Here is a 24,712-nt window from a genome sequence, read left to right on the forward strand (position 1 = left end):
TTCCCACTGACATGGAAATAAAGAGTTTTTTAACTCATTTCACGTGGGCAAAGTGATATATTTTCACCTCATCTCCTGCTTGGAAATGGTCAGTTTTAGCTGAAATCAAACATGCACACAAAGAAATACCACAAATCAGTCCACAGCAGACACCCAGCATGGAAACTGAAACCCCAGCATTTAAGAGTCTGGCAAGGTCATCAGCAACGGAGAACACGGCCTTGGACAGGGCTGGAGCTGTAAATTTTAAAAAGTTCATAACTCACTGCACTAAGGCAGATGAAAAGACAAACCTATTAAAAAAATACACATGCTGAAGAGGGCAAAATGTCTTTTACCTGTGTTTTGCTTCATCTTTGCTGCTCAGCTTATACAGGAAAACTTTCAGCCAAGTTTATAGAAGTCAATATCCACCTTGTTAATGACCTTGTTATCTGTCTATACAGCATTGTCTTTGTGGACACATATGTAAAGAGTGTTTACAATTTCTTTTTTTTAACACTGCAGGAGTTGGGATGTGCCTGCAGTTCCTCTAAGGTCAGTACTCACTGCATTGATCAGGAACCATCTATGTGAAGGGAGAAAAGCAGGCAATGGAGCACTCAGGATTGGAGATGCCGGACTTGGTTCAGCCCAGCCAAGTGAAAATCCTATTTATGGCACAGGAGAACACCACTCTGCAGTGCCTGCGACACCCCTGGCCTCTGTTTGGTGCTGAAAATGGGTATTTCATCACTCAGATGAACCATGAGGTGCTCCTGGTGGGACACACCCTGTGGGAACCTCTCAATACACAGAGTCACAGTAATCTCTGCTGGGTCTTGGTTGACAGGCTGATGTCCTCGTGGTGGTGGCAAGTCCTTCCCACCCCTAAATCCCTTTCTCTTTCATGGTAACCCTCCCTGCTCACAGGGGAAGGTGAGGGAGAGATGATGCTCCTGCCCTCCATGGGCATCCATCATGCTTGAGCTCATGGTGCCACAAGAGGATGGGGACAGCTTTCCACAGAGGCAGCACTAACCCCACACCAAACCATCCTCTCCAGGAGAGGCACATGGCCCCCATGAGCTCCACTTCTTCCAGAGAGGCAGCTACAGCTCTGCCCAGCCCAGGCTGCCTGGAACAACCTCCAGTGCAGAGATGTCGCAGACATCTTTTATGAAAAATCCTTTCCTTAGGATTTTTTCTCCTGAGAAGCTGAGAGGCCTCAGGAACAAAATGTAACCAATGATTATCTCTGCTGTGGAATGCAACAGGTGCATCTGGGATTGGCCCATGTTGGATATTTGTAATTAATGGCCAACACAGTCCAGCTGTCCGGACTGTCTCAGTCAGTCACAAGCCTTTGTTATCATTCTTTCCTATTCTATTCTTAGCTAGCCTTCTGATGGAATCCTTTCTTCTATTCTTTTAGTATAGTTTTAATATAATATATATCATAAAATAATAAATCAGCCTTCTGAAACATGGAGTCAGATCCTCATCGCTTCCCTCATCCTGGGACCCCTGTGAACACCACCACATGGAGAACCAAGGTTTGTGCAGAGCTAGCAGCAAGGTCCTCAGCTGGATTTCAGCCTTCAGAACCAGGATTTGCCCCTGCTTGTGGTGCCAAGGACAGCAAAAAAAGGAGAGGGAGAGAATAAAAATCCTGCAGGAGAGAGGCTGGTGGAGAGAAGGGGGAGAAACAAGCTGGGGTGAAGGGATGGAGGGAGCAGGACAGCCCATCAGAAGTGAGCAAGAAGGGGAAAGTGATGGAGCTGATGCAACACAAGGGGTTCATGCAGAGAGAATGGGAATGACTAGGAAAGAGAAATAGGGACAGGAAATGCAGAAAACACTCCCTTGTGTCCTGCTGGAGCAAGCATGGGAATGGTCTGGGATGGTTGTAGGGAGGAAGGGATGAGAGGAGGGGATGTCAAGAGAAGCCTACAGCTGAAACAGCCAGACCCAGCTAAGGAGGGGGTGGTAAGACAAGAGAGCATATCCCACCTGCTGCCCCCTTGCACTGAGATGGCACAAAGTGACCTGTCCTGGCACACGCTGCTCACTGCCAGCTCCCTTAGTGCCTGCTCTGGCAGCATCCCCTCCACCCTGCAGCTCCCCTGGGGCGAGGGGAGCCCCCCACACAGCACCCTCACACAGGGACAGGCTCCCAGGGCATGCCCCTCCAGCCCTGGGCGAGCAGGTGGAAGAGGAAGAGGAGGAGAGACACAGGCAGCACAACCCCAGGGAATATTGCTGGGGTGTCTGTGCTGGGGCTTTGTTTGTTTGCTGGTTTTCTCAGCAGAAAGCACAATGCAGGCTGGGCTCCAGCTGCAGCTGATGGGGCCAGGGGAGGAGGGAGGGAAGGAACAGACTGCAGCTCCTCAGGACAAGGAGGCGCCCCGAGTGAGCCCAGCAGTGTTGGCAGGACTGGGGGGACAGCTGAGGAGGAAGATGAGGAGGAGGAAGAAGGGGGGAGATTGCAGCCAGGCTCAGAGAGGCAGGCTGGCATTGTCACCTGGGCACAGGGTGATGCAGGATCCATGGAAATCCTACAGATCCTGCTGGGCTCTTCACTGTTATCCCCTCCTTGCTGGCTAATGTACCTATTGAATCCCTAAAAGAATGTTTTCCAGCAGATTGCTGCTGGGATGCACATCTTTCTTGCCTGAAGGCAGCCAGCTGTCCCACTGCTCTCCCTGTACCTGTAGTGCCTCATCCCAGCACTGCCCTGGGCACACTGACAGGGCAGGCCAACCTCTACAGAAGAACTGCCCAATGGGAAAAGCAGGCACAGGGTGGGCTGAGAATGAAGGAAACAGTGGGAGAAAGGGAGTTTGAGGAAAAGTCCCAGAAACTGAGGTGTGGAAGTCAGGCATGGCTTCATGCAAGGACCAAGAGGGCTGATAGATGGGAAAGCAGGAACCAGATCAAGAGGTAGGCAAGGAGTGACTCCCCAGAGACAGCACCCAGAAACTCCCCAGAGACACCCCCGGGCACAGATTTCAGCTCCTTCTTGTTCCCAAGCTCAGTAGTTTCTGGGTGAGGGAAAGGAAGAAACCAGAGACAGTACCCAGAAACTTGGGTACCAGGAGAAGCATCAGGACTCTTCTCTCCATGGAGTGGGAAGGGAATGAAGCATCATTCCTGGTGCTCACACCTCCAGGTGCCAGGGTTGTTTCCTGACCTGCAGCCCTCTGCAGCCCACCCACAGCTGCACGCTGGCTCACTTGAGACATCCCAATCAAGTACAGGCTCAGTGCCAATAAGTGACTTTAAGCAGGTCTGTCATTTCTGGGCTTGAGATTGGGGTCAGAAGGCTGTGCAGAGGGGTGGGAGTGGCAGTGAGCAGAGAAAGTGGGAACCCAATCTCCACAGGATTAACACTGAAGCTCTTGCAGGAGCCCAACGCCAGGGACCGCTGACCTCCAGCCTGGCTGGTCTCTCCTGGAAGAGCAGGGACCTCCTGTGGCTGTGGGACTGTCCCAAGGGGATGGTTCTGCCCTCCCTCTGCACCTTTGCAAAGCCACACTGAGCCCTGGAGGACTTTAGCCCCCCCTCAAATAGGTCTGTCCTACATCTTGGAGCCAGGAGTGAGGGACTGAGCTGGTGCTTGGCTCCTGAGACCTCTCCACAGGACACATCCTGCACACCAGCATGGACACTGGGAATGACTGAGGTCTTGGCATTGTCTTGAACCTATTGAAGGCAGGGAGATGCAGGTCTGAGAGGGCTGTGGGCAGCAGAACCTTCCAGCTCCATCACCAACACCATCCCATGTAGGAGCGTCAGGGGGTAGGACAGTGGGGATGGAGGGAGATGAGAGATCTCTGCAGCCAGGGCTGGAACTTGGGGTTTATTGCAAAGGGCCTGGGGGCAGGGCCCTGCTGGGAGCTGCCAGGCACAGCTCAGAGCAGGCCTGAGAGAAGAGAGGGGGAGAGAGGATGAGAGGGTGAGAGAGTAAAAGGGTAAGAGAGCAAAAGCATAAGGGAGTAAAAAGGGGTAAGAGCGTGAGGTTTTCATTACAATACCATAAATCTTCTTCTGTGTTGAATATTCTAATTCTCACTAACCAATCCAGTACAAGATACAAATCCTATAGCATTTCCATACAGCCTATAAGAATCATTACATTACCACACTGTGTTACATTTTAAACCCTACAAACTCCTCTTTGGGCCCCTTCTGCCAAGCTGGCAGGGTCTGCTCTGATCCTTGGGCCTGTCTGCAAGCAGAGGGTGTTGTTCCATCAAAAGGGGATCACCTTCAGCTGGCCACACCATTGTTTTCCAGTTGTTCAGTAACTGAGGGATCTCAAAGCTTGCTTTCATATCAATCTTGCTTATAGTTTCTATATTCTCAAAACCTTTTGCCAGACAATCATATTGATAAGGCTTTCCTGTTTCATCTTCTACAACAATCCCACACATGCAAACACCTGCCTCGCTCCAGGGAACTGCAGGAGGGGACCTGAGAGGGGACAGGGTGAGGTCACAGAGGTGGGGCTGGCCCGTCACTCACCTCCCTGGTGTCGTTGTCCTGGATCAGAGCGTACAGAGGCACCACCCTGTTGATCTCCAGCAGAACCGGGCTGGGGCTGAGCTGCTCCTTGCCAGGCCGCCGGCACAGGTGGCAGGTGGAGGGGCAGCGCCCTTTCTCCTCGCAGTGGATCTCCACACCTGAGATCAGGTGGTCATCTGACAGCATCTGGGCTGTCAGCAGGCCTGACAGGTACGTGATGAAGGGCATGGATTTCAGCTCTTTCTTGTTCCCAAGCTCAGTTGTTTCTGGGTTAGAGAAAGGAAGAAACCAAACAGAGTTAAACAATGCCCAGCTCAGGACTTTTCCCAAAGCCAAACTGTCCTCCAGTCATGATAAATGCAGCTGCTGAAGGTGCAAGCCAGGTGGGAGCAGAATAAAAGTGGTACAGAGGCACCACCCTGTTGATCTCTGAGCTGCTCCTTGCCAGGCCACTGGCACAGGTGTTAGGTAGAGGGACAGGGATCTCCACACCTGAGATCAGGTGGTCATCTGACAGCACCTGGGCTGTCAGATGATGATGAAGGGCACAGATTTCAGTTCCTTCTTGCTCCCAAGCTCAGTTGTTTCTGGGCGAGGGAAAGGAAGAAACCAAACAGAATTAAACAAAGCTCAGCTTAAGGCTCTTCCCAAAGCCAAACTGTGCTGCACACAGGATAAATGCAGCTGCTGAAGGTGCAGGCCAGGTGGGAGCAGGAAAAAAAGAAAGGTCAAGGAGAAAAGGAGAAAAACAGGACTTGCTGGTCACTCCTTGGAAGTGTGAGCTTTTCCAGACAAACTACAGAACGGATTGGTCTTCTCTTTTCTAACTCATGTTCTTCTGTTTTCTAACTTGCATATCCACTTTCTGTGCTCCAAAATGAGACAAAATCACCTCAGTGTATCTTCCCTGCCCAAGAGAAAAGTCCTCAAAGGGACCAGGCCAAGGAGCTGAATGCCCTTTTTCCCACCCTACCACCAGCCCCCTCTAGTCCTTGTGGTCCTCAGGTCACTCTTGTGGGTGACATTATCCAGGGCAGTGAAATGGATCCAAAGAGGCTGCAAAAGGACTTCATGGAGGGATGGAGCCCCTTGGCAGTGAGGAAAAGCAGGTATGAGAACCAACTCAGTGCTTGGAGAATAGATGGAGGCATTACCAGAACCAAACTGCCAACACTGCTTTCAGGAAACAGTCAGGCCTTTGAAACCCACTGGGAAACCTCCTGGTGATCTTAAGCAGAAGGGAATAAACCTGGAGAACCTTTACATTGTTCTGTGTTCCTCCAAACACTTGCTAAGGCCAAGGGAAGCATCACACTTGAGCAAAGGAGACGGTTCCAATGTCTGCCCTGTACGCTTCCATTTAAATTCTTTGTCTGTAGCTGGGTTGACCCAAGAAGGCCCAACTTTTATAACCTGGTGATAGACCTACAGAAGAAAAGGCTTTCTTCATCTTATGGCTGTTTCCTCTAGCAACAAATTCCCAGTCCTGAGAGGAGCAGAAGAGGAGCAAGGGTTGTCTCAGCACACTGGGCTTGCAGTGACATGCAGCTGATCTGGCAAGGCACAAGCCATTTGGAAATCCAAGTAAACAGCATTCATTCATGACTCCCAGAGCCCTCAGGGTAGGGACAGTCCTTCCCTGCTGTCTGGCTGTCAGGGAACACTTCTGTGCACAGGATCAAAGCTGTGATGGGGAGAACGAGCAAATTCCAACCGACCCGTGTTTTAGTGGAATAGAAGGGGAGCAGTTGCTAAGATAAATTAAAAGAAGGTTGCAGAGAGATGTTTCAGCATCTAGGGAGACACTGGTGTACACAGACATGGGAAACAGCAGTTGGAGCTGCTTCTTGGAGAGATCATTTTCTGGAAGATCAGCTCCAGGCAACTTCAAGTCTCATAAGGGAAAGGCATGAAGCCTTGAAAAACAGGGTGGCAGAGAAGGAAGGAATTTATAAGGGGATACCACGAGCCTCTTCTCATTTGTCACTAAGAGTAGCATCTTCTAACATCACTACTGAAGTATGTGTAGAAGAGAAAGGAGACAATTACACTTCTAGGCTGCAAAGCTTCTTCACCAGAGCTGAAGCAACTTTAGAGACCCTTCATGGAGAAGGAAGTTTTGGAGCCATTCTTTAAGGGAGGACATGAACACAGGGCTGAAAAGACGGTGGAATCAGTTATCTCATGGCTGGCAACAGGATATCAAACCTTCCTTCTGAATTATTTGCCTTATAGCTAAGAATTATGGATCACTATATACCAACCAGTGGGAACAAAGCCATTTCAGGAGCAGCAGTGCTCAGGTGGAGCTGCACAGATGAAGGCCCAGAGTTCTGAAAATGAGGTAAGGTAGAAAACTGTGAGCAGAGCAGCTGCCCTTCCCCAGCAGCCATGGGCTCAATGACAGATCAACCACAGAGCTGGGTGATTCATGGCAGACCTGTGAGCAGAGCAGGCTTCATGGCTGAGGTGGAATTGGCTGTCTGCAGTTAATCCTCTTTAGAACAGATCCCAGCTGCACTGGGGAAAAGGATTCCTTTGCAGACTGACAAAGATCCATGGTTTTCCCTTGTATGAGGGCTCTGGGTACAACTCCAAAGGAGGAAAATGAAATAGGACCAGGGTTAGCAGAGGGAAACTGGCTGCATTGTCAAATTGCCAGCTCTCATCCAAACACTTAGATGGCATCAGCACTGGATGGCAATTCCTGGTAGCTTTTGTGGGATGTGTTTGGGGTGCTTACACACAGCCCTAACAAAATAATCCCCCCGTTTCTGCTACTGGAACTTATCTGGGAGCAGCAGCAGCACACCCTGCTTGTGAGCCAGCTCTTCCAGAGCCAGAGACAGGCACTGAGGAGGAGGTGCTCCTCATCTGCTTGCTCAGGTGCCTCATCCCTAGAAAGCTGGAGGTTTCCTTGCTGGACTTCCCTCTCAGCCCACCACTCAGAGCATCTCACAGAGGAGGTTTTCAGATCTGAGAGGTAATTTCCCCCAAAACCACACACCTGTACCTGCCATTGCAACTATAGCCTGGGAAGATGGAATTGGGGTCCCTCAGTTTCCCCCTGCCCTACATCTGACATGAGTTTTGGTTCTCTCTTCAGTTCCCTGCATGCAAGGAGAGGGCTCAGCAGTGAACTGGAGAAGCCCAACAAGTTCTTGTAGGCTCAGCCTGGCTTTTATTGCCTATATAGAACAGGATAACCTCCCAGGACACTCCTGCAAAGCCTCTGCTTCACTCCTGGGGGAGGGCTTTGCAGGTAACCCCTGCCAGGATGCTCCCAAGGTCCTTTCTGGGAAGAGGAGGAGGCTCAGCTGCAGCAGTGAGGATATGGGGATCCCTTATCAGCCCCTGAATCTGAGCATGCTGTCACTAACACTGCTGGCAACTCAGCTCAACCCTGGAAACATCTGTTTGGGAGCAGAGAGCTTCAGATGCAGTTGGACACATCATGGCAACTTGTGGGAGTTTTAGTTTGTTTGTCTGAAATACGGGTTTAAAAAACAACCAAAACACAAAAACCAACCAACCAAATAAACAAACAACTACCACAACCAAACAAATAAAATAACAGCTTTGTGTCAGGCATCAGGCCTTGGAAGGAAGGGAGAATGAGCAGAGCAGGGTGTGCAGAGGTACTGTTTGCCTGCTGGGATGCCTGGCTCTGTTTCTGGGCTCCACCAGGATTTTACAATCCTATAACACGAGGTGTGTGCATGCACAAAGGGGTCCCTGCTCAGGATGCAGCAGCTGCTGATGTGGGAAAATGCTTCCAGCATTACCAGCAGCACCTCCTGGTGCCTGGACATGAGGGAGCAGGGGAACACCACCACTACAACAAAAACAACAGCATAATGCCTAATTTGTACTGGAGTGCTGTCCTGTCCTGAGAGCTCCCAGGAGAAGATGGGTTTCCTAGTGGCTCAGCATTTCATACAACACCTCTTCCAAAAGATCCCCAGGTCATCCCAAAACTGGGAACCATTCCACTTGCCACAAGAATGCAGCTATATCAGGGCTAGGAAGTGATATCTCCTGAAGAGCAGAAATGCTTGGAACAAGGACAGGAGAAGGCTCTCCAGCTGGAGTTGTAGAGGGAACAGTGGGAACAGACCCAGGTAGGGATTCCTACAGGCTCAGCAGGTTAACCCCACCAACACCAACAGGCTGCTCAGCTGGGACGGATTCAGGAACTGGGATTTGCATTTTATGCAAGGAAGAGGGAATTCTGGTCCACCTTCCCCATACAGCACCCTTCACTGGACAGACCTAGTGCCACCACAGGTGGGACAGTGGGGACTTGTGGCCAGGACTCACCCACTGACACAGGCTGCCTGTTTATCACCTGGTGGAATAATACCCTTTTTGCTGGCAAATCCATCCAAAGGGAGTTAGAAAGGAAATCAATAGATGTGTTTGCCTGGGAATTTTTCCTGCCCTGAGATACTGTCAGTGCAGTGGCCAGCAGGTCTGTGAAGAGCTTGGACAAATTTAAGAGCCTGTTGTTAGTGATGGCAAACACTGCTGAGGCTGTGAGAAAGGCATGGGCACAGTGTCCAAGGGGTGTGAGTCTGGCACATCCATCCACGTGTGCAGGAAGGATGGGACAGGACAAGAGGGAATGGCTGGCAGAGAGCAGGGTTAGATGGGTTATCAGTAATAAGTTCTTCTTCATGAGGGTGGGCAGGCCCTGGCACAGGGTGCCCAGAGCAGCTGTGGCTGCCCCTGGATCCCTGGCAGTGCCCAAGGCCAGGCTGGACAGGGCTGGGAGCACCTGGGACAGTGGGAGGTGTCCCTGCCATGGCAGGGGTGGCACTGGGTGGGCTTTAAGGTCCCTTCCAACCCAAACCATTCTAGGATGAGGGGGAAACACCGCCCCAGCCAAACCAGCAAACAACCACCAACACCCCAGTCCCGGAGCTCAGCAGGTGACCCCTGCCAGGATGCTCCCAAGGTCCTTTCTGGGAAGAGGAAGAGACTCAGCTGTGGGTTGGGCAGGAGATTGCTCCCGAGGAACCGCTGGGCGACTTTTGGGACTCGGGGCACGAAAGCCCGTGGGAATGCCACTGCCATGCGCTCAGCCGGGGGTTGCGGGATGCGGGGCTCGGGACAGGCACTGCGGGGTCACTGCGGGGCTGTCCGGCCGTCCCTCCCCGCGGCGGGGTCCCGGCCATGCCCGAGCCGGTCCGTGGGGCCCTGCTGCCCTCTCGTGGCACCGCGGCGGGACGGCGCTGGGATCCCGGCACCGGGAACACCGTCCCGGCTTTGGGAACAGCGTCCAGGCTTCGGGAACACCGTCCCGGCTTTGGGAACACCATCCGGGCTTTGGGAACACCGTCCCGGCTTTGGGAACAGTGTCCCGGCTTCGGGAACATCATCCTGGCTTTGGGAACACCGTCCCGGCTTTGGGAACAGCGTCCAGGCTTCGGGAACACCATCCCGGCTTCGGGAACACCATCCCGGCTTTGGGAACACCGTCCCGGCTTCGGGAACAGTGTCCCGGCTTCAGGAACACCGTCCCGGCTTCGGGAACATCATCCCGGCTTCGGGAACACCATCCTGGCTTTGGGAACACCGTCCCGGCTTTGGGAACATCATCCCAGCACAGGCACACTGTCCCGGCTTTGGGAACACCATCCTGGCATGCAGCACACGATTGCGGCTTTGGGAACACCATCCCAGTATGCCAAACACCATCCTGGCATGGGCACACCATCCCAGGATGTGGCACACCATCCCAGGTTATGGCACACCATCCCAGGATGTGGCACACCATCCCAGGTTACAGTACACCATCCCAGGTTACAGCACACCATGGCACACCATCCCAGGTTATGGCACACCATCCCAGGACATGGCACACCATCCCAGGTTACAGCACACCATCCCAGGTTACAGCACACCATCCTGGCATGGGCACACCATCCTGGCACGGGCACACCATCCCAGCACACTCACCATCCCCCACATCCTGCTGCCCTCGCCCCGTGGTCCCTCCATGCCACTCACAGGGTCTCGTCCTTCCATCCTCAGCCCAGCCTTGGGGAAAGCAGTGCAGCACAGTGAATGTGTAACAGCCCCTGGGTGTCGGTGCTTGATAAACTCCCAAGTGTGAGGCTCTGTGATCTGTTTTAATCTCCTGCTTATAGAATGTTTCTAGAATATGGAGTGGACCTTAAAACATCATCCTGTTCCAATCCCGTGCCATGGGATGGGATGTCTCCCACTAGACTAAGTTGCCCCAAGCCCCATCCAACCTTGCTTTGAGCATGTCCAGGAATGGAGCAGCCACAACCTCCCTGGGAAACCTGTGCCAGTGCCCCACCATGTTTACAATGATAAAACTTCTTCTCAATATCTAATGTAAATTTCCCTGTTTCAGTTTGTATCCATAACCCCTTGTCCTGCCACCACAGTTCCTGGGGAAGAGTACCTTTATGTCCACACTGCCTCTGCACCTCTCCACACCCTCTCTCCCTGATGATGCTGTGCTCCCAGCTGATTAACCAAACTCAATTAAACACAATCCTGAGGTCCAACACCAAGGTGTGAACAGCGAGCTGCACCACCGTGCTTGTGACTGGTGCCACGTGTGACCCCTGGCCTGCCACAGCCTCACTGCCCTGGGAATGATCCCAAAGGTGTCCCCTTGTGCAGGCTGCCCTAGAACAGAGACTGGACAGAGCTAAAGAATAAAGCAGGGATTTATTAAAAAGCCTCCATGGATCCACCTTGAGCAGCACAAGAGCCCAGCCAGGGCTGCACCCAAGATGAACCAAAATGGTCCCAAAATGCACAGCCGGGCACGGGGTCTCTCCCTGGGATCAGTTCTGCTCCATTTGCATCTTGCAGTTCATTGTCCCATTCCAGCTTTAGCCCCTGCAGTCCCACCCTGCTTGTTTTTCTCTCTCCAGCCCACGGTGTTTGTGCTCTTGGGGCTGAGATTTGGGTCATTTGTCCTTGGTGCCCAGCTGGAGCAGGAATTGTATCTGGGGGCAGATCATCTCTGCTGCCTGCAGGCTGGACAGGCAGGATCTCACCTCAGCTTCAGATGAGACATTTACACACTTGCAAGCCCGAGGCATTAAGAAAAAAAAGAGCTCTCAGAGACCTCTGATAACCCTCTGTAAAAGGGGATTTCGAAAGTATCCCCTGCAACACAGCTTTGGCAAAGGAGCTTTGGCAGGGTGAGCAGGGTCCCAGGCTGGACAAGTTTCCTATCCTTCCTTGTCTTGTAGGGTACCCATACTGGCACATGATGGATAACATCATCAGCAGGTCATTGTCACCTCTAATTAAATCCAGAGAGTCCTTTGTTTTCTCCCCAGGATGCATTGAATGATTATTTCCTATGTGGACCATTGTTTTTTCCTCACCCTGCTCATTTTCAGGTGTGGGTGGCCTCACAAGATCTGCCAGACCACCCTGGTTTCAATGTTTACATCCATTTTTCTTCCCCATAGATCAGGGACTGAAAGAGCATTTCCCTGGTGAGGCCAGGAACTGGGAGTGAACCCTGTGTCCTCTCCCTGGGCACAGCAACACCCCCAGGGAGCCATTGGGGCTTGAAACAGGGGACTCAGTTAAAAAAAAAAAAAAGAAATCTCACTCATTTTCTTCTGCAACCCTGGCCAGGCTTTGCATCTGCTCCTGCTGCCTCTGAGCGCACCCACTGCCCACACTGCTGATCCCTGCAGCTCCAGGGACGTAGATCCCTTCCAAATGAACAAATCTTTTCTAAACAAAGTGGAAAAAACCCACCAAGAGCAGCAGAAGGTGGCCAGACTTGCTGCATTATGCAAGCACTTCCTTCAGCACAGGTCAGGGCGGCTGGAGCAGGTGAGCAGTGGAAAAGTGCTGCAGGCAGAGAGGCCAATGGAGGGATTTTGGGAAATGGTTAAACTGAGGGCTTGCCTCTTCCCCAGGCACTGAATTCCTGCCAGGCTGAGCCTCCAGAGCTCCAGCTGCAGGTCAGCCCTGGGCTGAGCACGAGATGCTGCTGCCTGTGGCAGGGGGAAGTGAAGGACACGGTTCCTGTGGCTTCCCCTGATCCCAAAGGAAGCCCCAAGCCCTGGCACTCCTCAGTCTGCTCTGCAGCCCCACAGGGTCACAGCACAGGGGTCTCTCTGCCATCCCTAAAGCAGGTTCATGACATCCAAGCAAAGATGGGGCTGGAATGGGGTCGGTGCTCCTGATGGTGACACTGGCCTCAGGAAACAGGGGACAGAGCCTGATGGTGACACTGGCCTCAGGAAACAGGGGGCACAGCCTGATGGTGACACTGGCTTCAGGAAACATAGGGCACAGCCTGATGGTGACACTGGCTTCAGGAAACACAGGGCACAGCCTGATGGTGACACTGGCCTCAGGAAACAGGGGACAGAGCCTGATGGTGACACTGGCTTCAGGAAACACAGGGCACAGCCTGATGGTGACACTGGCTTCAGGAAACACAGGGCACAGCCCAGCCATAGGCCAGTGGCCACATCCCTGCCTCTGGCTACCACTGCTCAGAGCTGCAGCTGTACCCAATAGTCCTTTTGTGCTGGGGCCTGCAGGCTGCTCCAAGGCATGGCATGGAACAAGAAATACATGTTTTCAGTAGGTGATGTAAAAGCTATCAGACACCTGCTGGGGAAGGGGAAGGGAGAGAAAAAGGGGAAAAGGGGAGAGGAAAAGGAAAAGGGAAGGGAAATGAGAAGGGAATGCAAGGCAAGGCAAGGGAAATAGAAAAGGAAGGGAAAGGAGAAGAATGGAGAAAGGAGAAGGAAGGGAAGGGAAGGGAAGGGAAGGGAAGGGAAGGGAAGGGAAGGGAAGGGAAAGGTGAAAGAGAAAGGGAAGGGGCTCATCCTGCAGCAGCTTTGCCTGATCAGGGAAAGGGCAGTGAATAACTCGCACGTGCCAAAATGACACATAACAGCCGGATTAAACAAACAAAAAAAAAAAAAAAAAACAAAAAAAAACCAAGCAAACAACCAAAAAAAAAAAAAAAACAAACCCAAATCCGAAAATACATTCCTGCTTTCCCTTTGTTACTTTTAACCTTTCCTTTCACCACGAGCCGCAGCACAGGCCTGGCAGACCGAGCTCCATCCCGCGGCCCGTCCCCTCCGCCGCAGCCCCCCCGTACCGGTGCCGGTGCCGGTGTCGCGGTCCCCCCGGTGTCCCCCCGGTGTCCCTCCCCCCCATCCCACAGCCAGCCCCGGACTCCAACTCCCGGCAGGCCCCGCGGGCGCGCTCACGTGACGCGCGGCGCGCGGCGCACGCCGGGAGCGGCGCGGCCCGGAGCGGCGGCAGGTGAGGAGCGCGCGCGGGGCCGCGGCGGCGGCGGCGCCCCCTGCAGGGCGGGGCGGGCACGGCGGGACCCCCGGGCGGGCGGCGAGAGGGGACGGGCGGGACGGGATGGGGATGGAAGGGAATGGCATGGAGGGGATGGAATGGAATGGAGGGGATGGAAGGGGGGCACCGGGCCGCGCCCCGCCGCGCTGAGCGGTAGGAGCGAGGGGGCCGCCTCGCCCCGTCCCCCCCCGGCAGCAGCGGCAGAGGGGGCCCGCACCGAGCCTCCCCCGCCCCGCTGCCATTGAGCCAGCACGGCCGCGGGCACACGGAGCTGGGCGTGTGCTCTGTGCGGTCAGCAGCACCGGGCACTCACTCCATGGCCGCCCCATCCCTGCAGTGCCCAGGGCCGGGCTGGCCGGGCTGGTGGAACGTGTTCCCCATGGCAGGGCTGCGATCATGCCAACGTTAAGGTCCTTCCAACCAAACCCTTGGATTTTTCAGTGAACCCTCCCCAAGGCGTTCCCCCTGCCCATGGCCAGGGTTCGATCAGGCCAAGGTTAAGGTCCTTCCAACACAAACCCTTGGATTTTTCACTGAAACCCCCCCCAAACCGAGGGGTTGTCCTGCTGGTTTTGTTGTTGTGATAACTCCTGTCAGCGGCGCTTATTTTGCAGCATTACCCCATTATTTTCCCTCATTAATGGCACGAGCTCTGAATTACAAGTGAAGCCGGTGTTCTCACCGCAAGCGCTCACTAAAAACTACCAGGTGACAAGAGAAACCACGGCAGGAAATTTCTTCCGAATGTAAGGAAACCAAACTGGCATAATTCACGGTTTTACGGCTTGATCCTCAGCTGAGGCTTTCTGTAATACCCTGCTCTGCGTCAGAGGAACTGCCCCGGGAGGGACCGACATGCAAGAACAACTCGCTGTTAAGGAAACTTCCATGGAGGCACAGCCGAGTGTGAGAGGGAGATAAAAGGAAAAAATAATGTCCCATTACTGAGGGCATGCTGACATTCTGATAAAGGGGGTTATATATGAAAAGAATGTCATATAAATCAGCTCTCTAAAAGCCCAACCTGACTTAAAATCCCATCTGCCATTGTTCTTTAATGAAAATACTTGTTTTAAAGGCAGCTTTTAATGTAACTCAGTACTTGGTGCCTGTGCTGCTCCCTTGTCCTTCCCTAAGCCAGTCTTTTGACGTGTTTCCAAGGAAAGTAAGAATAATGAACCTGGTATCCTGTGTTTCATTTTTAAAAACCATTTTAAATCATAGATTTTTCCTCCCTCAGAGCAAGGTTTCTGTTCTCCATGGCAGTGCCCAGGTTTCTGCTTCCCCAGGGCCAGGGCCATGCTACTCAACCTGCCAGTGTTGAGCTGATCCCAGCACGGTGCCAGGAGATTCTGCCATGCCACTGAATCCCTTCCTGAAATACAGGCTTTAATGATTCTGAACTGCAGCTGACAAATTAAAATTAGGGGGCTTTCTTTTCTGTATGAGCATAAAGAACTTTTCTTCCTTGCAGCTGTTTTTCTGCACAGGAGCACACAGCAAACTGAAATACATAGAATCTTTCCCAAAGAGAAAGGCAGCAGGCCCAGCAGGGAAGTGAGAATGCTGTGTGCATGCAGCCATTGCTCAGAGAGAGCTGTGTGTTCACATCCCTCTGCCACTGTCTCTTCATTTCAAAGACTTCACTACTTCCTTCTCCTCCTCCTCTTCCCTAGGAGAAAGGTTTTCTTCCCTATTTTTTAGTGGCTAAGCAGTACAATAACAAAGGATTTGAAACCCAGTCTAGTGAATAATAACTTAATGATGTGAGCCCTGTTCTGTTCCTTTTGAATGGATGGCTGCTTTGGCAGGAGAGCTGCTGGGATCTGCTCCCTGCTGGGAGGGATGTGAGGGTGGAGAAACCTGGATTGAAGCTGAACAGCAACCAGAGTGGTGTAAAACTGAACCAGGGGACAAGAACGAGGTCAACATTGTGAAATTGTGAAACGAGGAGAAATTAAATGCAGTTAAGCTGAGTTCAGGAGCTAATAGTGAACACTGGGAGTATGTTTGGAGTTCAGATGTTTGGAGTTGTCTGTTAGCTCCATTATTGCTAATACCTGCCTGAGCTGTGTTTAATTGGCATGAAGCATGGTGCAGCATGGCAGAGGTTACTGAGATGCACTGGCATCAAACCTTCTCTGTGTGTTTTCAGTGTGCACAGTCACCCCCAGAACGAGCAGAAGCTGACAGAGCATTCCTGCTACTTTCACTTCCTCTATGAAAGCAAATGTATGAAACCTTGAAAATGTGTTTTGGCTCTCTAGCAAAGCAGAGTGAACCAGGCACATTCATTTTGTTGGTATCTGATGTCACATCTGAATGCAGGTCTCCAGAGGTGATCTATTAATGTCCTAAAGCATCGCACCATCTGGTTCCTTCTTTGATGTGCAGCATTTTGAATGCCTGGTTTAATCTCCCTGGGTTTCAGTAAATTATGTAAACTCAGAGGCTTGGCAGCAGGAGATGGGCACCATGAGGAGATGATTCAGTCATCAATATCTACTGGGCTTCCATATTGGTGCCATTACACTTCTTTCAATGCTACTTTACAAATTTTGCAAGTGAATAATTCATCGCACTGGGAGCTGCAAGTTAGTTTTGAAATTTGCCCACCCTGAGATTAGCTATGACTAATCTATCCTTCCCAACATGGAAAACCTAACTGGGTTTCTTTTTCTGCAGGGTTAGGCGATAAGTCAGAAATAAATTGCATTTATACATAACTGCTGGTGGTGACATAAATCACATTTCCCTTTTTTCTTCCTGGACAGAATCAGAGCACCTTGGAATAGATGTGAGCACAAGGCACTGTGCTGGATAGAGCTGCCTTGGAGCACCATGGCTGCCGCCCCTTATCTCAACTCGGACGCGCTGCGAGAGGTCCTGGAGTGCCCCATCTGCATGGAGTCCTTCACCGAGGAGCACCTGAGGCCCAAACTGCTGCACTGTGGGCACACCATCTGCAAGCAGTGCCTGGAGAAGCTCCTGGCAAACAGCATCAACGGGATCCGGTGCCCCTTCTGCAGCAAGATCACGCGGATCACCAGCTTGGCTCAGCTCACCGACAACCTCACGGTGCTGAAGATCATTGACACGGCCGGCCTGGGGGAAGTGGTGGGACTCCTCATGTGCAAGGTCTGCGGAAGGAGGCTGCCAAGACACTTTTGCAAGAGCTGTAGCTTGGTTTTGTGTGAGCCGTGCAAGGAGGCTTCGCACGTGCCCCCAGGACACAGAGTCATGGCTATCAAAGAGGCTGCTGAGGAGCGTAGGAGGGAATTTGGAACAAGGCTTGCCAGGCTTCGGGAGCTCATGGGTGATCTGCAGAAAAGGAAAGCTGCTCTGGAGGATGTTTCAAGAGACCTGCAATCCAGATACAAAGCGGTTCTGCAGGAGTACAGCAAAGAGGAGCGCAAGATCCAGGAAGAACTGGCCAGGTCACGCAAGTTTTTCACCACCTCTTTGACTGAAGTGGAGAAGATAAATAACCAGGTGATGGAAGAGCAGGCTTACCTGCTGAATTTAGCAGAAGTGCAGATAATGTCTCGCTGTGACTATTTCCTTGCCAAAATAAAGCAGGGGGATATAGCTCTCCTGGAGGAGGCAGGGGATGAGGAAGAGCCAGAACTGACAAACACTCTCCCGAGGGAGCTGACTCTCCAAGAGGTGGAACTCCTTAAGGTGAGCCACGTGGGACCACTGCAGATCGGGCAGGTGGTGAAGAAACCCCGCACCGTTAACGTGGAGGAATCCCTCATGGAAAATGCAGCATCCTCCTTTGTACCATTTAGGGAGCCTGACCTGGTGCAGGAGGAGCCCAGCTGCACCCCCCATTCCTCACCGGCCAAGCCAAGGATGCCTGAAGCAGCCACCAGCATCCAGCAGTGTTCCTTCATCAAGAAGATGGGCTCCAAGGGCAGCCTGCCAGGGATGTTCAACCTCCCTGTGAGCCTGCACGTCACCAGCCAAGGCGAGGTGCTCGTGGCAGACCGGGGCAACTTCCGAATCCAGGTTTTTACCCGCAAGGGCTTCCTGAAGGAGATCCGCCGGAGCCCCAGCGGCATCGACAGCTTCGTGCTGAGTTTCCTTGGAGCAGACTTGCCCAACTTGACCCCTCTTTCCGTCACCATGAACTGCCACGGGCTGATTGGCGTGACAGACAGCTACGACAACTCTGTCAAGGTGTACACCATGGACGGCCACTGCGTGGCGTGTCACCGCAGCCAGCTGAGCAAGCCCTGGGGCATCGCCGCGCTGCCCTCGGGCCAGTTCGTGGTCACCGACGTGGAAGGGGGCAAGCTCTGGTGCTTCACCGTGGACCGTGGCGTGGGGGTGGTAAAGTACAGCTGCCTGTGCAGTGCTGTGCGCCCCAAGTTTGTCACCTGCGACGCTGAAGGGACCATTTACTTCACTCAGGGGCTGGGGCTCAACCTGGAGAACCGGCAGTACGAGCACCACTTGGAAGGAGGCTTCTCCATCGGCTCCGTCGGCCCGGATGGGCAGCTGGGACGCCAGATCAGCCATTTCTTCTCTGAGAATGAGGATTTCAGGTGCATTGCCGGGATGTGCGTTGATTCCAGGGGAGACCTGATCGTGGCTGACAGCAGTCGTAAGGAAATCCTGCATTTTCCTAAAGGAGGCGGCTACAACATCCTGATCCGGGAGGGACTCACCTGCCCCGTGGGTATTGCTGTTACTCCCAAAGGGCAGCTGCTGGTGCTGGACTGTTGGGATCATTGCATTAAGATCTACAGTTACCACCAGAGAAGATACTCCACCCCTTAAAGGCTTGGTTGCAAGCAAAGCCTGTCTTGGCAGTGGAGATTTTTGCAGCCTCCTTGCAATCCAACGGGAACCAGTGTCAAGCCTTCAGGAAGATTGTGCCATAGCTGAAGGGGATTTGGCATAGAGGTCATCATGTTCTGTGTTTAGATACAAAATAGCTTTTGTGGTGGTGGTGGTGGTGGTCTGCTTTTTCTTCTTCTTTTTTATATAAAATCCCTACAAATAAGAACAAGCGCGATGGAAAGGATCCATCCCTTGCAGTCTTGGTTCTTGTGACTAGGCCCTCCATAAACCTCTTCACCTCCTTATGCCACACATCTCCTACACTTCCAGCTTCAACCATTGTGTCTTTCTTTGTGCCATAAACACTGACTGACTGCTCTAAATCACCTTCCCTTAGAGAACTAGCAGAGGCAACCCTGTGGCACTTGCAAGGAACTGGGTAGCAGTTGTCTGGGCAACTCCTAGAGAGAGCAATTTGTGCTTGCAGCACTGCATAAAACGAAATGGCCACTTCAGCTGCACGGAGATGAAGCTTTGCTTCCACCCTGACGAGGCAGGGTTGTCTCTCCCATTTTTCTGGTGTTCAGGAGATTGCCCCGTCGTGCCATTTGTGAATTGTGTCTGTTCTGTGTGAAGTGAGTACTGTGCAATCGTGGGAGACCGAGCTGAGCCAGGAAATTGCCCTCTTTATTCCTGAGTTGTAAGAAGACAGGGGTTTTATTACTAATCAGAGTTCTGCTAGATAGAAGGGGGTAAAAAGGGAGGGGGCTGGAGAAAAAAAGAAAAAAGGGAAATCTAGGGTTGCTGTTTACTGTTGTTTTATTATTAAATGTGTCCTGGAAACTCTCTTTGGAAGGTCTATCTGGTATCTAAAACTTCCTGGGGAGGGGGGGAAGAGCTGGGGGAATGAGACTGGGAGATTGTAGGAAATGAGATTAAATGCAACGTGTTGTATGTTCACCTGCACTTCACTACTCTGCATTCCAGACCACTGCATTTAGCAATAGCTGTCCACTCATCTGCACCTCCTCTGTGCAAGTGACTCACTTCTGAGATAAGGATGGGCAGGGGGGACTATTTCACTTCTGGTTTTTTAAGGTTTGGAAGTACATCCATTGGTGCACTGCCTTTCTTTCCCTTGCACAGCAAAACATACATTCCTCAGATTATTATTTTTTTTTTCTTTTTTATAATTCTTTTTTTCCACGACACCAGCAGGCACCAGCATTTCTGCTCATCAAGGCTTTGGGCCAAATGAAGCACAAAACTGCAGCTGTGTGAACCAAGGCCCCCACAGAGCTGCTCTCCTGGCTGATAAATGTGTACCTCAGTGTGGTGCTGCTCGCCCAGAATAGTTTATTGAAGGAAAGATGCATTTAAATAGGGCACAGTGGTAGCATGTTAATCTGCCACAGATAATAGTTACACTGCAGTGCATTTATTTGTTGCCATCAACAGCGTAGTTGCAAATTTGGGGCCACGACAGACAATATAAAAGCTGATTTTATAGTGGCTGCCATGCTCCAGCAAATTGTTTGCTACTTGTCCTACAACATGTTTGCAACAGGTGATTTTTTTTTTTTTTTTTTAGCCCATATACTTTTCCCTGCTGAAACAGCAAAGGGAGACAGGTTGGGGAGCTGCTGCTGCTCTAGCTGAATGTTTGGCAGTTAAAGGGATTGCAGAAAAAATGCTGGAACCAGATTTTGGTGGGATTTGGGGTTTTTTTTCCCTCTGTTGTGCTCAGCCAGTGCTGAAGGAGAGAGCACACAAACACAGCTGTGTGATGGAACTTCCATCAGGGCAGCTTCCAATTTCTCCTGCTATAATGTACTGGAGAAAGCTTGTGGAGAAGGGAGCTGAGACATGAGGTGGTTGGTGGTGCTGAGGCAGCCCAGGGGACCCAGCTCCCCTTCCCTCCTGAGCTGCTCCGTGTGCTTGCCAAGGCTACCAGCTTTTACATTGCTATTCACATTCTCTGCTTCTCTTTTTTGGTGGGAGGGGGCAGTTGCCCAAGGCATGTGACAGCAATTTGAGGAGCCTTTCTCATCCTGAATATGTGTTCTGGGGAAGTGATGTTGATTACTGGGCTGTGCTGCAGTTCATGACATTGTAACTGAAGGCATTTTTCCAATTTTATGGCAGTGGCAGCTCCTCTCCTTCTGGTTTCTTTTAAACATTTCTCCTGCTTCCAAGAACTGCTCCACACAGGAGACTACTGTGGACCTGAATAATTAAAGCAATATTATCTATGATAATACGTACCTCTGTAATTTTCTGTTCCCGTGGATTTTTTTTTTTTTTTTGCAACAAACAGCACAACTACTAGCAATAACATTTCCTGGAGTGCTTGAAAAAAAAAAATTAAAAAATTAAAAAATTAAAAGCTGGTGCAGTAAACTGAGCAGTTGGTTACTCCAGCCTGTTCCTGGTTACAGAGTTCAAACAAAGTGTCTGTCATCTGTTTCTCACTCAGAGGATTAAGAAAAATAACACCACCCTGTGAGGCACTGCTGGGCCAGGACACTGCAGTCAGCGCCTGGGGCTCTGTCTTGCCTGCAGCTCTTCCAGTCTGAGATTTCAAGGAGAAAAGGGAAAAAGAAAATCTGCTGTCCCTCACCCAGGGTCTGCACATCCCCTGAAAAAACTCGACTGAGATGATTTTACAGAGCTCTGCTTGCTGTGGTGCTCCCACACAGTGTCATGATCATCTGCCAAACGAGGTGAAATGGAGTAATTAAGGATTATGTTGAAATAGTTTGGCTCCTGCTCTGTATCTGGAGGAAGAGCTTGTCTGGTCATACGTATGTGTTTGGTTTTTAAAGATTGTGTAATAAAGGAAAAATTGATCCAATTAAAAGTGCATTGCAAACGGCTCATTTTCTTATTAAAACACTTCATCTTCTCCCCTCGGTGGCAGATTGGATTTTACAGCCAGCAGGGATTAGATTGGGAACACAGTGGCTACAAGACCCTTTTATGTGTCAGGTTGCCAAGGAGAAATCTGATCCTGGCAGGCTCGTGGAACTTTTCCTGACACTTCCCTACCCACCTTTATAAACAAATGCTTTGGTTTTGTACCTTAACTCACACTGCCTCAGGGGCAGTATCTCCCTTGTCACCTGATGTTTCAGAAGCCTGGTTTGAGTTCACTGGCTCTGGGAGCTCAGTTATATTTGGGAGCCTGGTCTGCAGGAACCTTTAGTTTTCCTTTCCTAGATGCAATCAGGTGCATTAAGAAAGCTGTAAAGCTACTTTTTAGCTGTTAAAGGACATAATGGGTTTCCCTTATATGTGCTTGGTCAGAAGTAGAACACACAGAATTTCCCTGCTTTTGAGATCTGTCCCTATGTACAACCACTCTATTACCTTTCTAACACTCTTAATTGCTTGGTTTATGTCATTATTTCAAACCCTCAGATTTCAACATTTTGTTCAGAGGAGGTACAAACAATCTAGCTGGTTGTCATGAAATTTAGTTTAAAACAGGTCCTGTGAGTAATCTACTGCCTGTGTCCCTGGCTCACCCATAGTCTGCCAATGGGGACCTGTGGTGACACAGCCAGGTGAGTGGACACATCAGGAGCCATGGGCTCACCTAGAAAACCTCAGACTTTACACTGTGAGGGTATAAAACACCTGGGTTTCCTCTGTAGTCCCCCTCCTTGGAGGCACCAGCTCAGGCTGTTCTCCTGGTGTTGCACCACGACTAAATTATTTTTAGATCAAAACTCTGCCATGGGAGCTGTGCTGGTGAGGAAACCTGCTGTGACTGAGTGTGGGGGTTGTAGCTCAGATGGTGCCAGTGGGGCTGCCAGAGGGGCTCCTGGATGGTCAGCAGGGACATTTCCTCAGCAGGTTTTCCCTTCCCCTCCCTTTGCAGCCACCTGGCTGATATGGTGAAAGATTTCATCACTTGGGCTCAGCTCAGCTCTTTAAACAGGTATGGATTTCTGGTTTATCAAACATCATTCAACCCTCACGTGGTGCTGTTAGACCTACCCTGTAGCTTTATCACAAGTTCTGATTTCTTAGGGCAGAACAGCTGAGCCATGGACATTGTTCTGGGCAAAACCAGGAGCCAGGGAATGAAGGGATGAGGAGCAGAGCCTGTTCCTCATCAGAGGGTAGAGCTACAAAAGTGAAAATAAAGCCAGATGCTTTGAGTTGTTCCTATTGTATAGCTTAAGTGATTTTTCTGGGTCATTACTCAATGTGAGGATTTAAAGTTATTTCATTTTGCACAACTAATTACTCAACTTGCCTGGCAATTCTGGATTACAATGAGAAGTGCATAAGGTCATTTAGCAGACTTACTCACAGCACATGTTTTAGTCTAAACTAAATTTCATGACAACCAGCTAGATTGTTTGTACCTCCTCTGAACAAAATGTTGAAATCTGAGGGTTTGAAATAATGACATAAACCAAGCAATTAAGAGTGTTAGAAAGGTAATAGAGTGGTTGTACATAGGGACAGGTCTCAAAACCAGGGAAATTCTGTGTTCTACTTCTGACCAAGCACATATAAGGGAAACCCATTATGTCCTTTAACAGCTAAAAAGTAGCTTTACAGCTTTCTTAATGCACCTGATTGCATCTAGGAAAGGAAAACTAAAGGTTCCTGTGGACTAGTTCAATCTTAATTGTGTTAATGGCAGTATCAGACCTGAAGGGAGACAAATGGAGCCTTGAAAGGACAGGAGGGAGCCACAGGCTTCACTCAGAGGAATATGGACTGCTGTTTTAGCAGAGCTCCAGGCTCTGGCCTTAATTTTGTGAAGGATATTTGTGAAATCTCCTGTCAAAACTGCTGAGTTCACAAGAAAGCATGAAAGCTGTGATCTCTTACAGGTAAATGCAGTCCATGGAGTGTTTTCCAAGAGGAGAGAAGCAAATACTGGGGAGGGCAGGGGGCAGAAAGGCTCAGGGAATGTGACAGGACCTGCCAGAACAGAGCCTCTCCCTGGACTATTCCTATAAATGATCGATTACTGAGAGGGAACATGAGCATCTCTCCCATCTGCAGCAGCCACAGGCTGAGCTGGCTGAGCATTCAACATGGCCAGGGAACCTCAGCCAAGGAAACTCTATCTAGAGATCATAGGAAATTCAAGAAAAACAAACATTTCCCTCACTGCAGACCTAGAGTAACCTCAGAGCTGGGCAGTGAAACCCTCTGGATCTCCCCACCCAGGCACACACATCCTGAGCCATCAGCATCCCTTCCTGCTTCCCAGCTGGCCTTCTCCAGTGGGAATAAGCAAACTGCAACAGCTCTTGCAGAAATCTCACCAGGGCTGTCAGATTTTGCTCTCAGAGCAGATCTTCCTCTTCCCTAAGCAAGCTCTTCTTCTCCTCAGCAGCCAGAACGAGGAACCACAGACCAACCAGCTCTCTATGAACTTCTATCAGAGAATGAAGTGGTTCCCAGCAGGGGGATTTGCTGGATGGTGGGTTCACTCTCTTCCCTGATGTACAATTTCTGAGTCTCTGAGGTGGGGTGACTCCCAGCCTCCACCTCCAGGTTTATCATTATGGCACTGTGTGGTGAGGAATGACCCAGTTTGGGTCAGCTGTCCTGGCTGTGTCATCTCCCAGCACCTCATCCACCCCAACCTAGTGACTGTGGGGGCAGAATGGAGAAAAAGAAGAAGTGTGGATGCCATGGAGGCACTGCTGTGCAGCAGCCAGCACTCCAGGGTGTTCTCCACACTGGTTTCTCCAGAAATCCACAGCACCACTGTGACAAAGCTGGATCCCTCCATCCCACCAGGCTCAGCACATTCTTACACACAGCTGGAGCTGGCTGGGCACATCATGTTTGTCCCACCTGCCAAATGAAGGTCCTCACACAACTGCTACCAACTTAATGAGGCACCATCAGTGTTAAATGCTGGCTCCACCAGGGAAGAAAAGCGATGCAGGCTCCCATGGCACAGATCAATGGCTGGGTCCATCTCAAGGTCCCTGCTTGGAGGCCACTCAATGGGTTAAAGCATTGCTTGGCTGCACAGAGCCAGAGCAAGCAGCCCAAAAAATGGGCTTTTAATCACTCTGCATGAAGTAAAATTGGA

The 24,712-nt window shown here is 51.0% G+C and overlaps 2 protein-coding genes across 2 annotated transcripts in view; one reads left to right on the forward strand and one right to left on the reverse strand.

The window, feature by feature from the left end:
- ASTN2 (astrotactin 2) overlaps positions 1 to 24,712 on the reverse strand; it is a 351,752-nt gene that overhangs the window by 96,897 nt on the left and 230,143 nt on the right. The window contains exon 17 of the mRNA XM_066563103.1: positions 4,507 to 4,772. Coding sequence (XP_066419200.1) covers positions 4,507 to 4,772 — 266 coding nt within the window. The remainder of the gene's footprint in view (positions 1 to 4,506; positions 4,773 to 24,712) is intronic.
- Positions 13,791 to 21,499, forward strand: TRIM32 (tripartite motif containing 32). Its single transcript, XM_066563104.1, has 2 exons — positions 13,791 to 13,806; positions 16,623 to 21,499. The coding sequence occupies exon 2, from the start codon at positions 16,690 to 16,692 to the stop codon at positions 18,631 to 18,633; it is 1,944 nt and encodes a 647-aa protein (XP_066419201.1). The 5' UTR covers positions 13,791 to 13,806; positions 16,623 to 16,689; the 3' UTR covers positions 18,634 to 21,499.

Source organism: Molothrus aeneus, chromosome 19, assembly GCF_037042795.1.
Source record: "Molothrus aeneus isolate 106 chromosome 19, BPBGC_Maene_1.0, whole genome shotgun sequence".
Taxonomy (NCBI): domain Eukaryota; kingdom Metazoa; phylum Chordata; class Aves; order Passeriformes; family Icteridae; genus Molothrus; species Molothrus aeneus.

Excerpts from the sequence above, each read along its gene's own strand:
- TRIM32 (XM_066563104.1), top strand. The coding sequence starts at position 16,690 with ATGGCTGCCGCCCCTTATCTCAACTCGGACGCGCTGCGAGAGGTCCTG.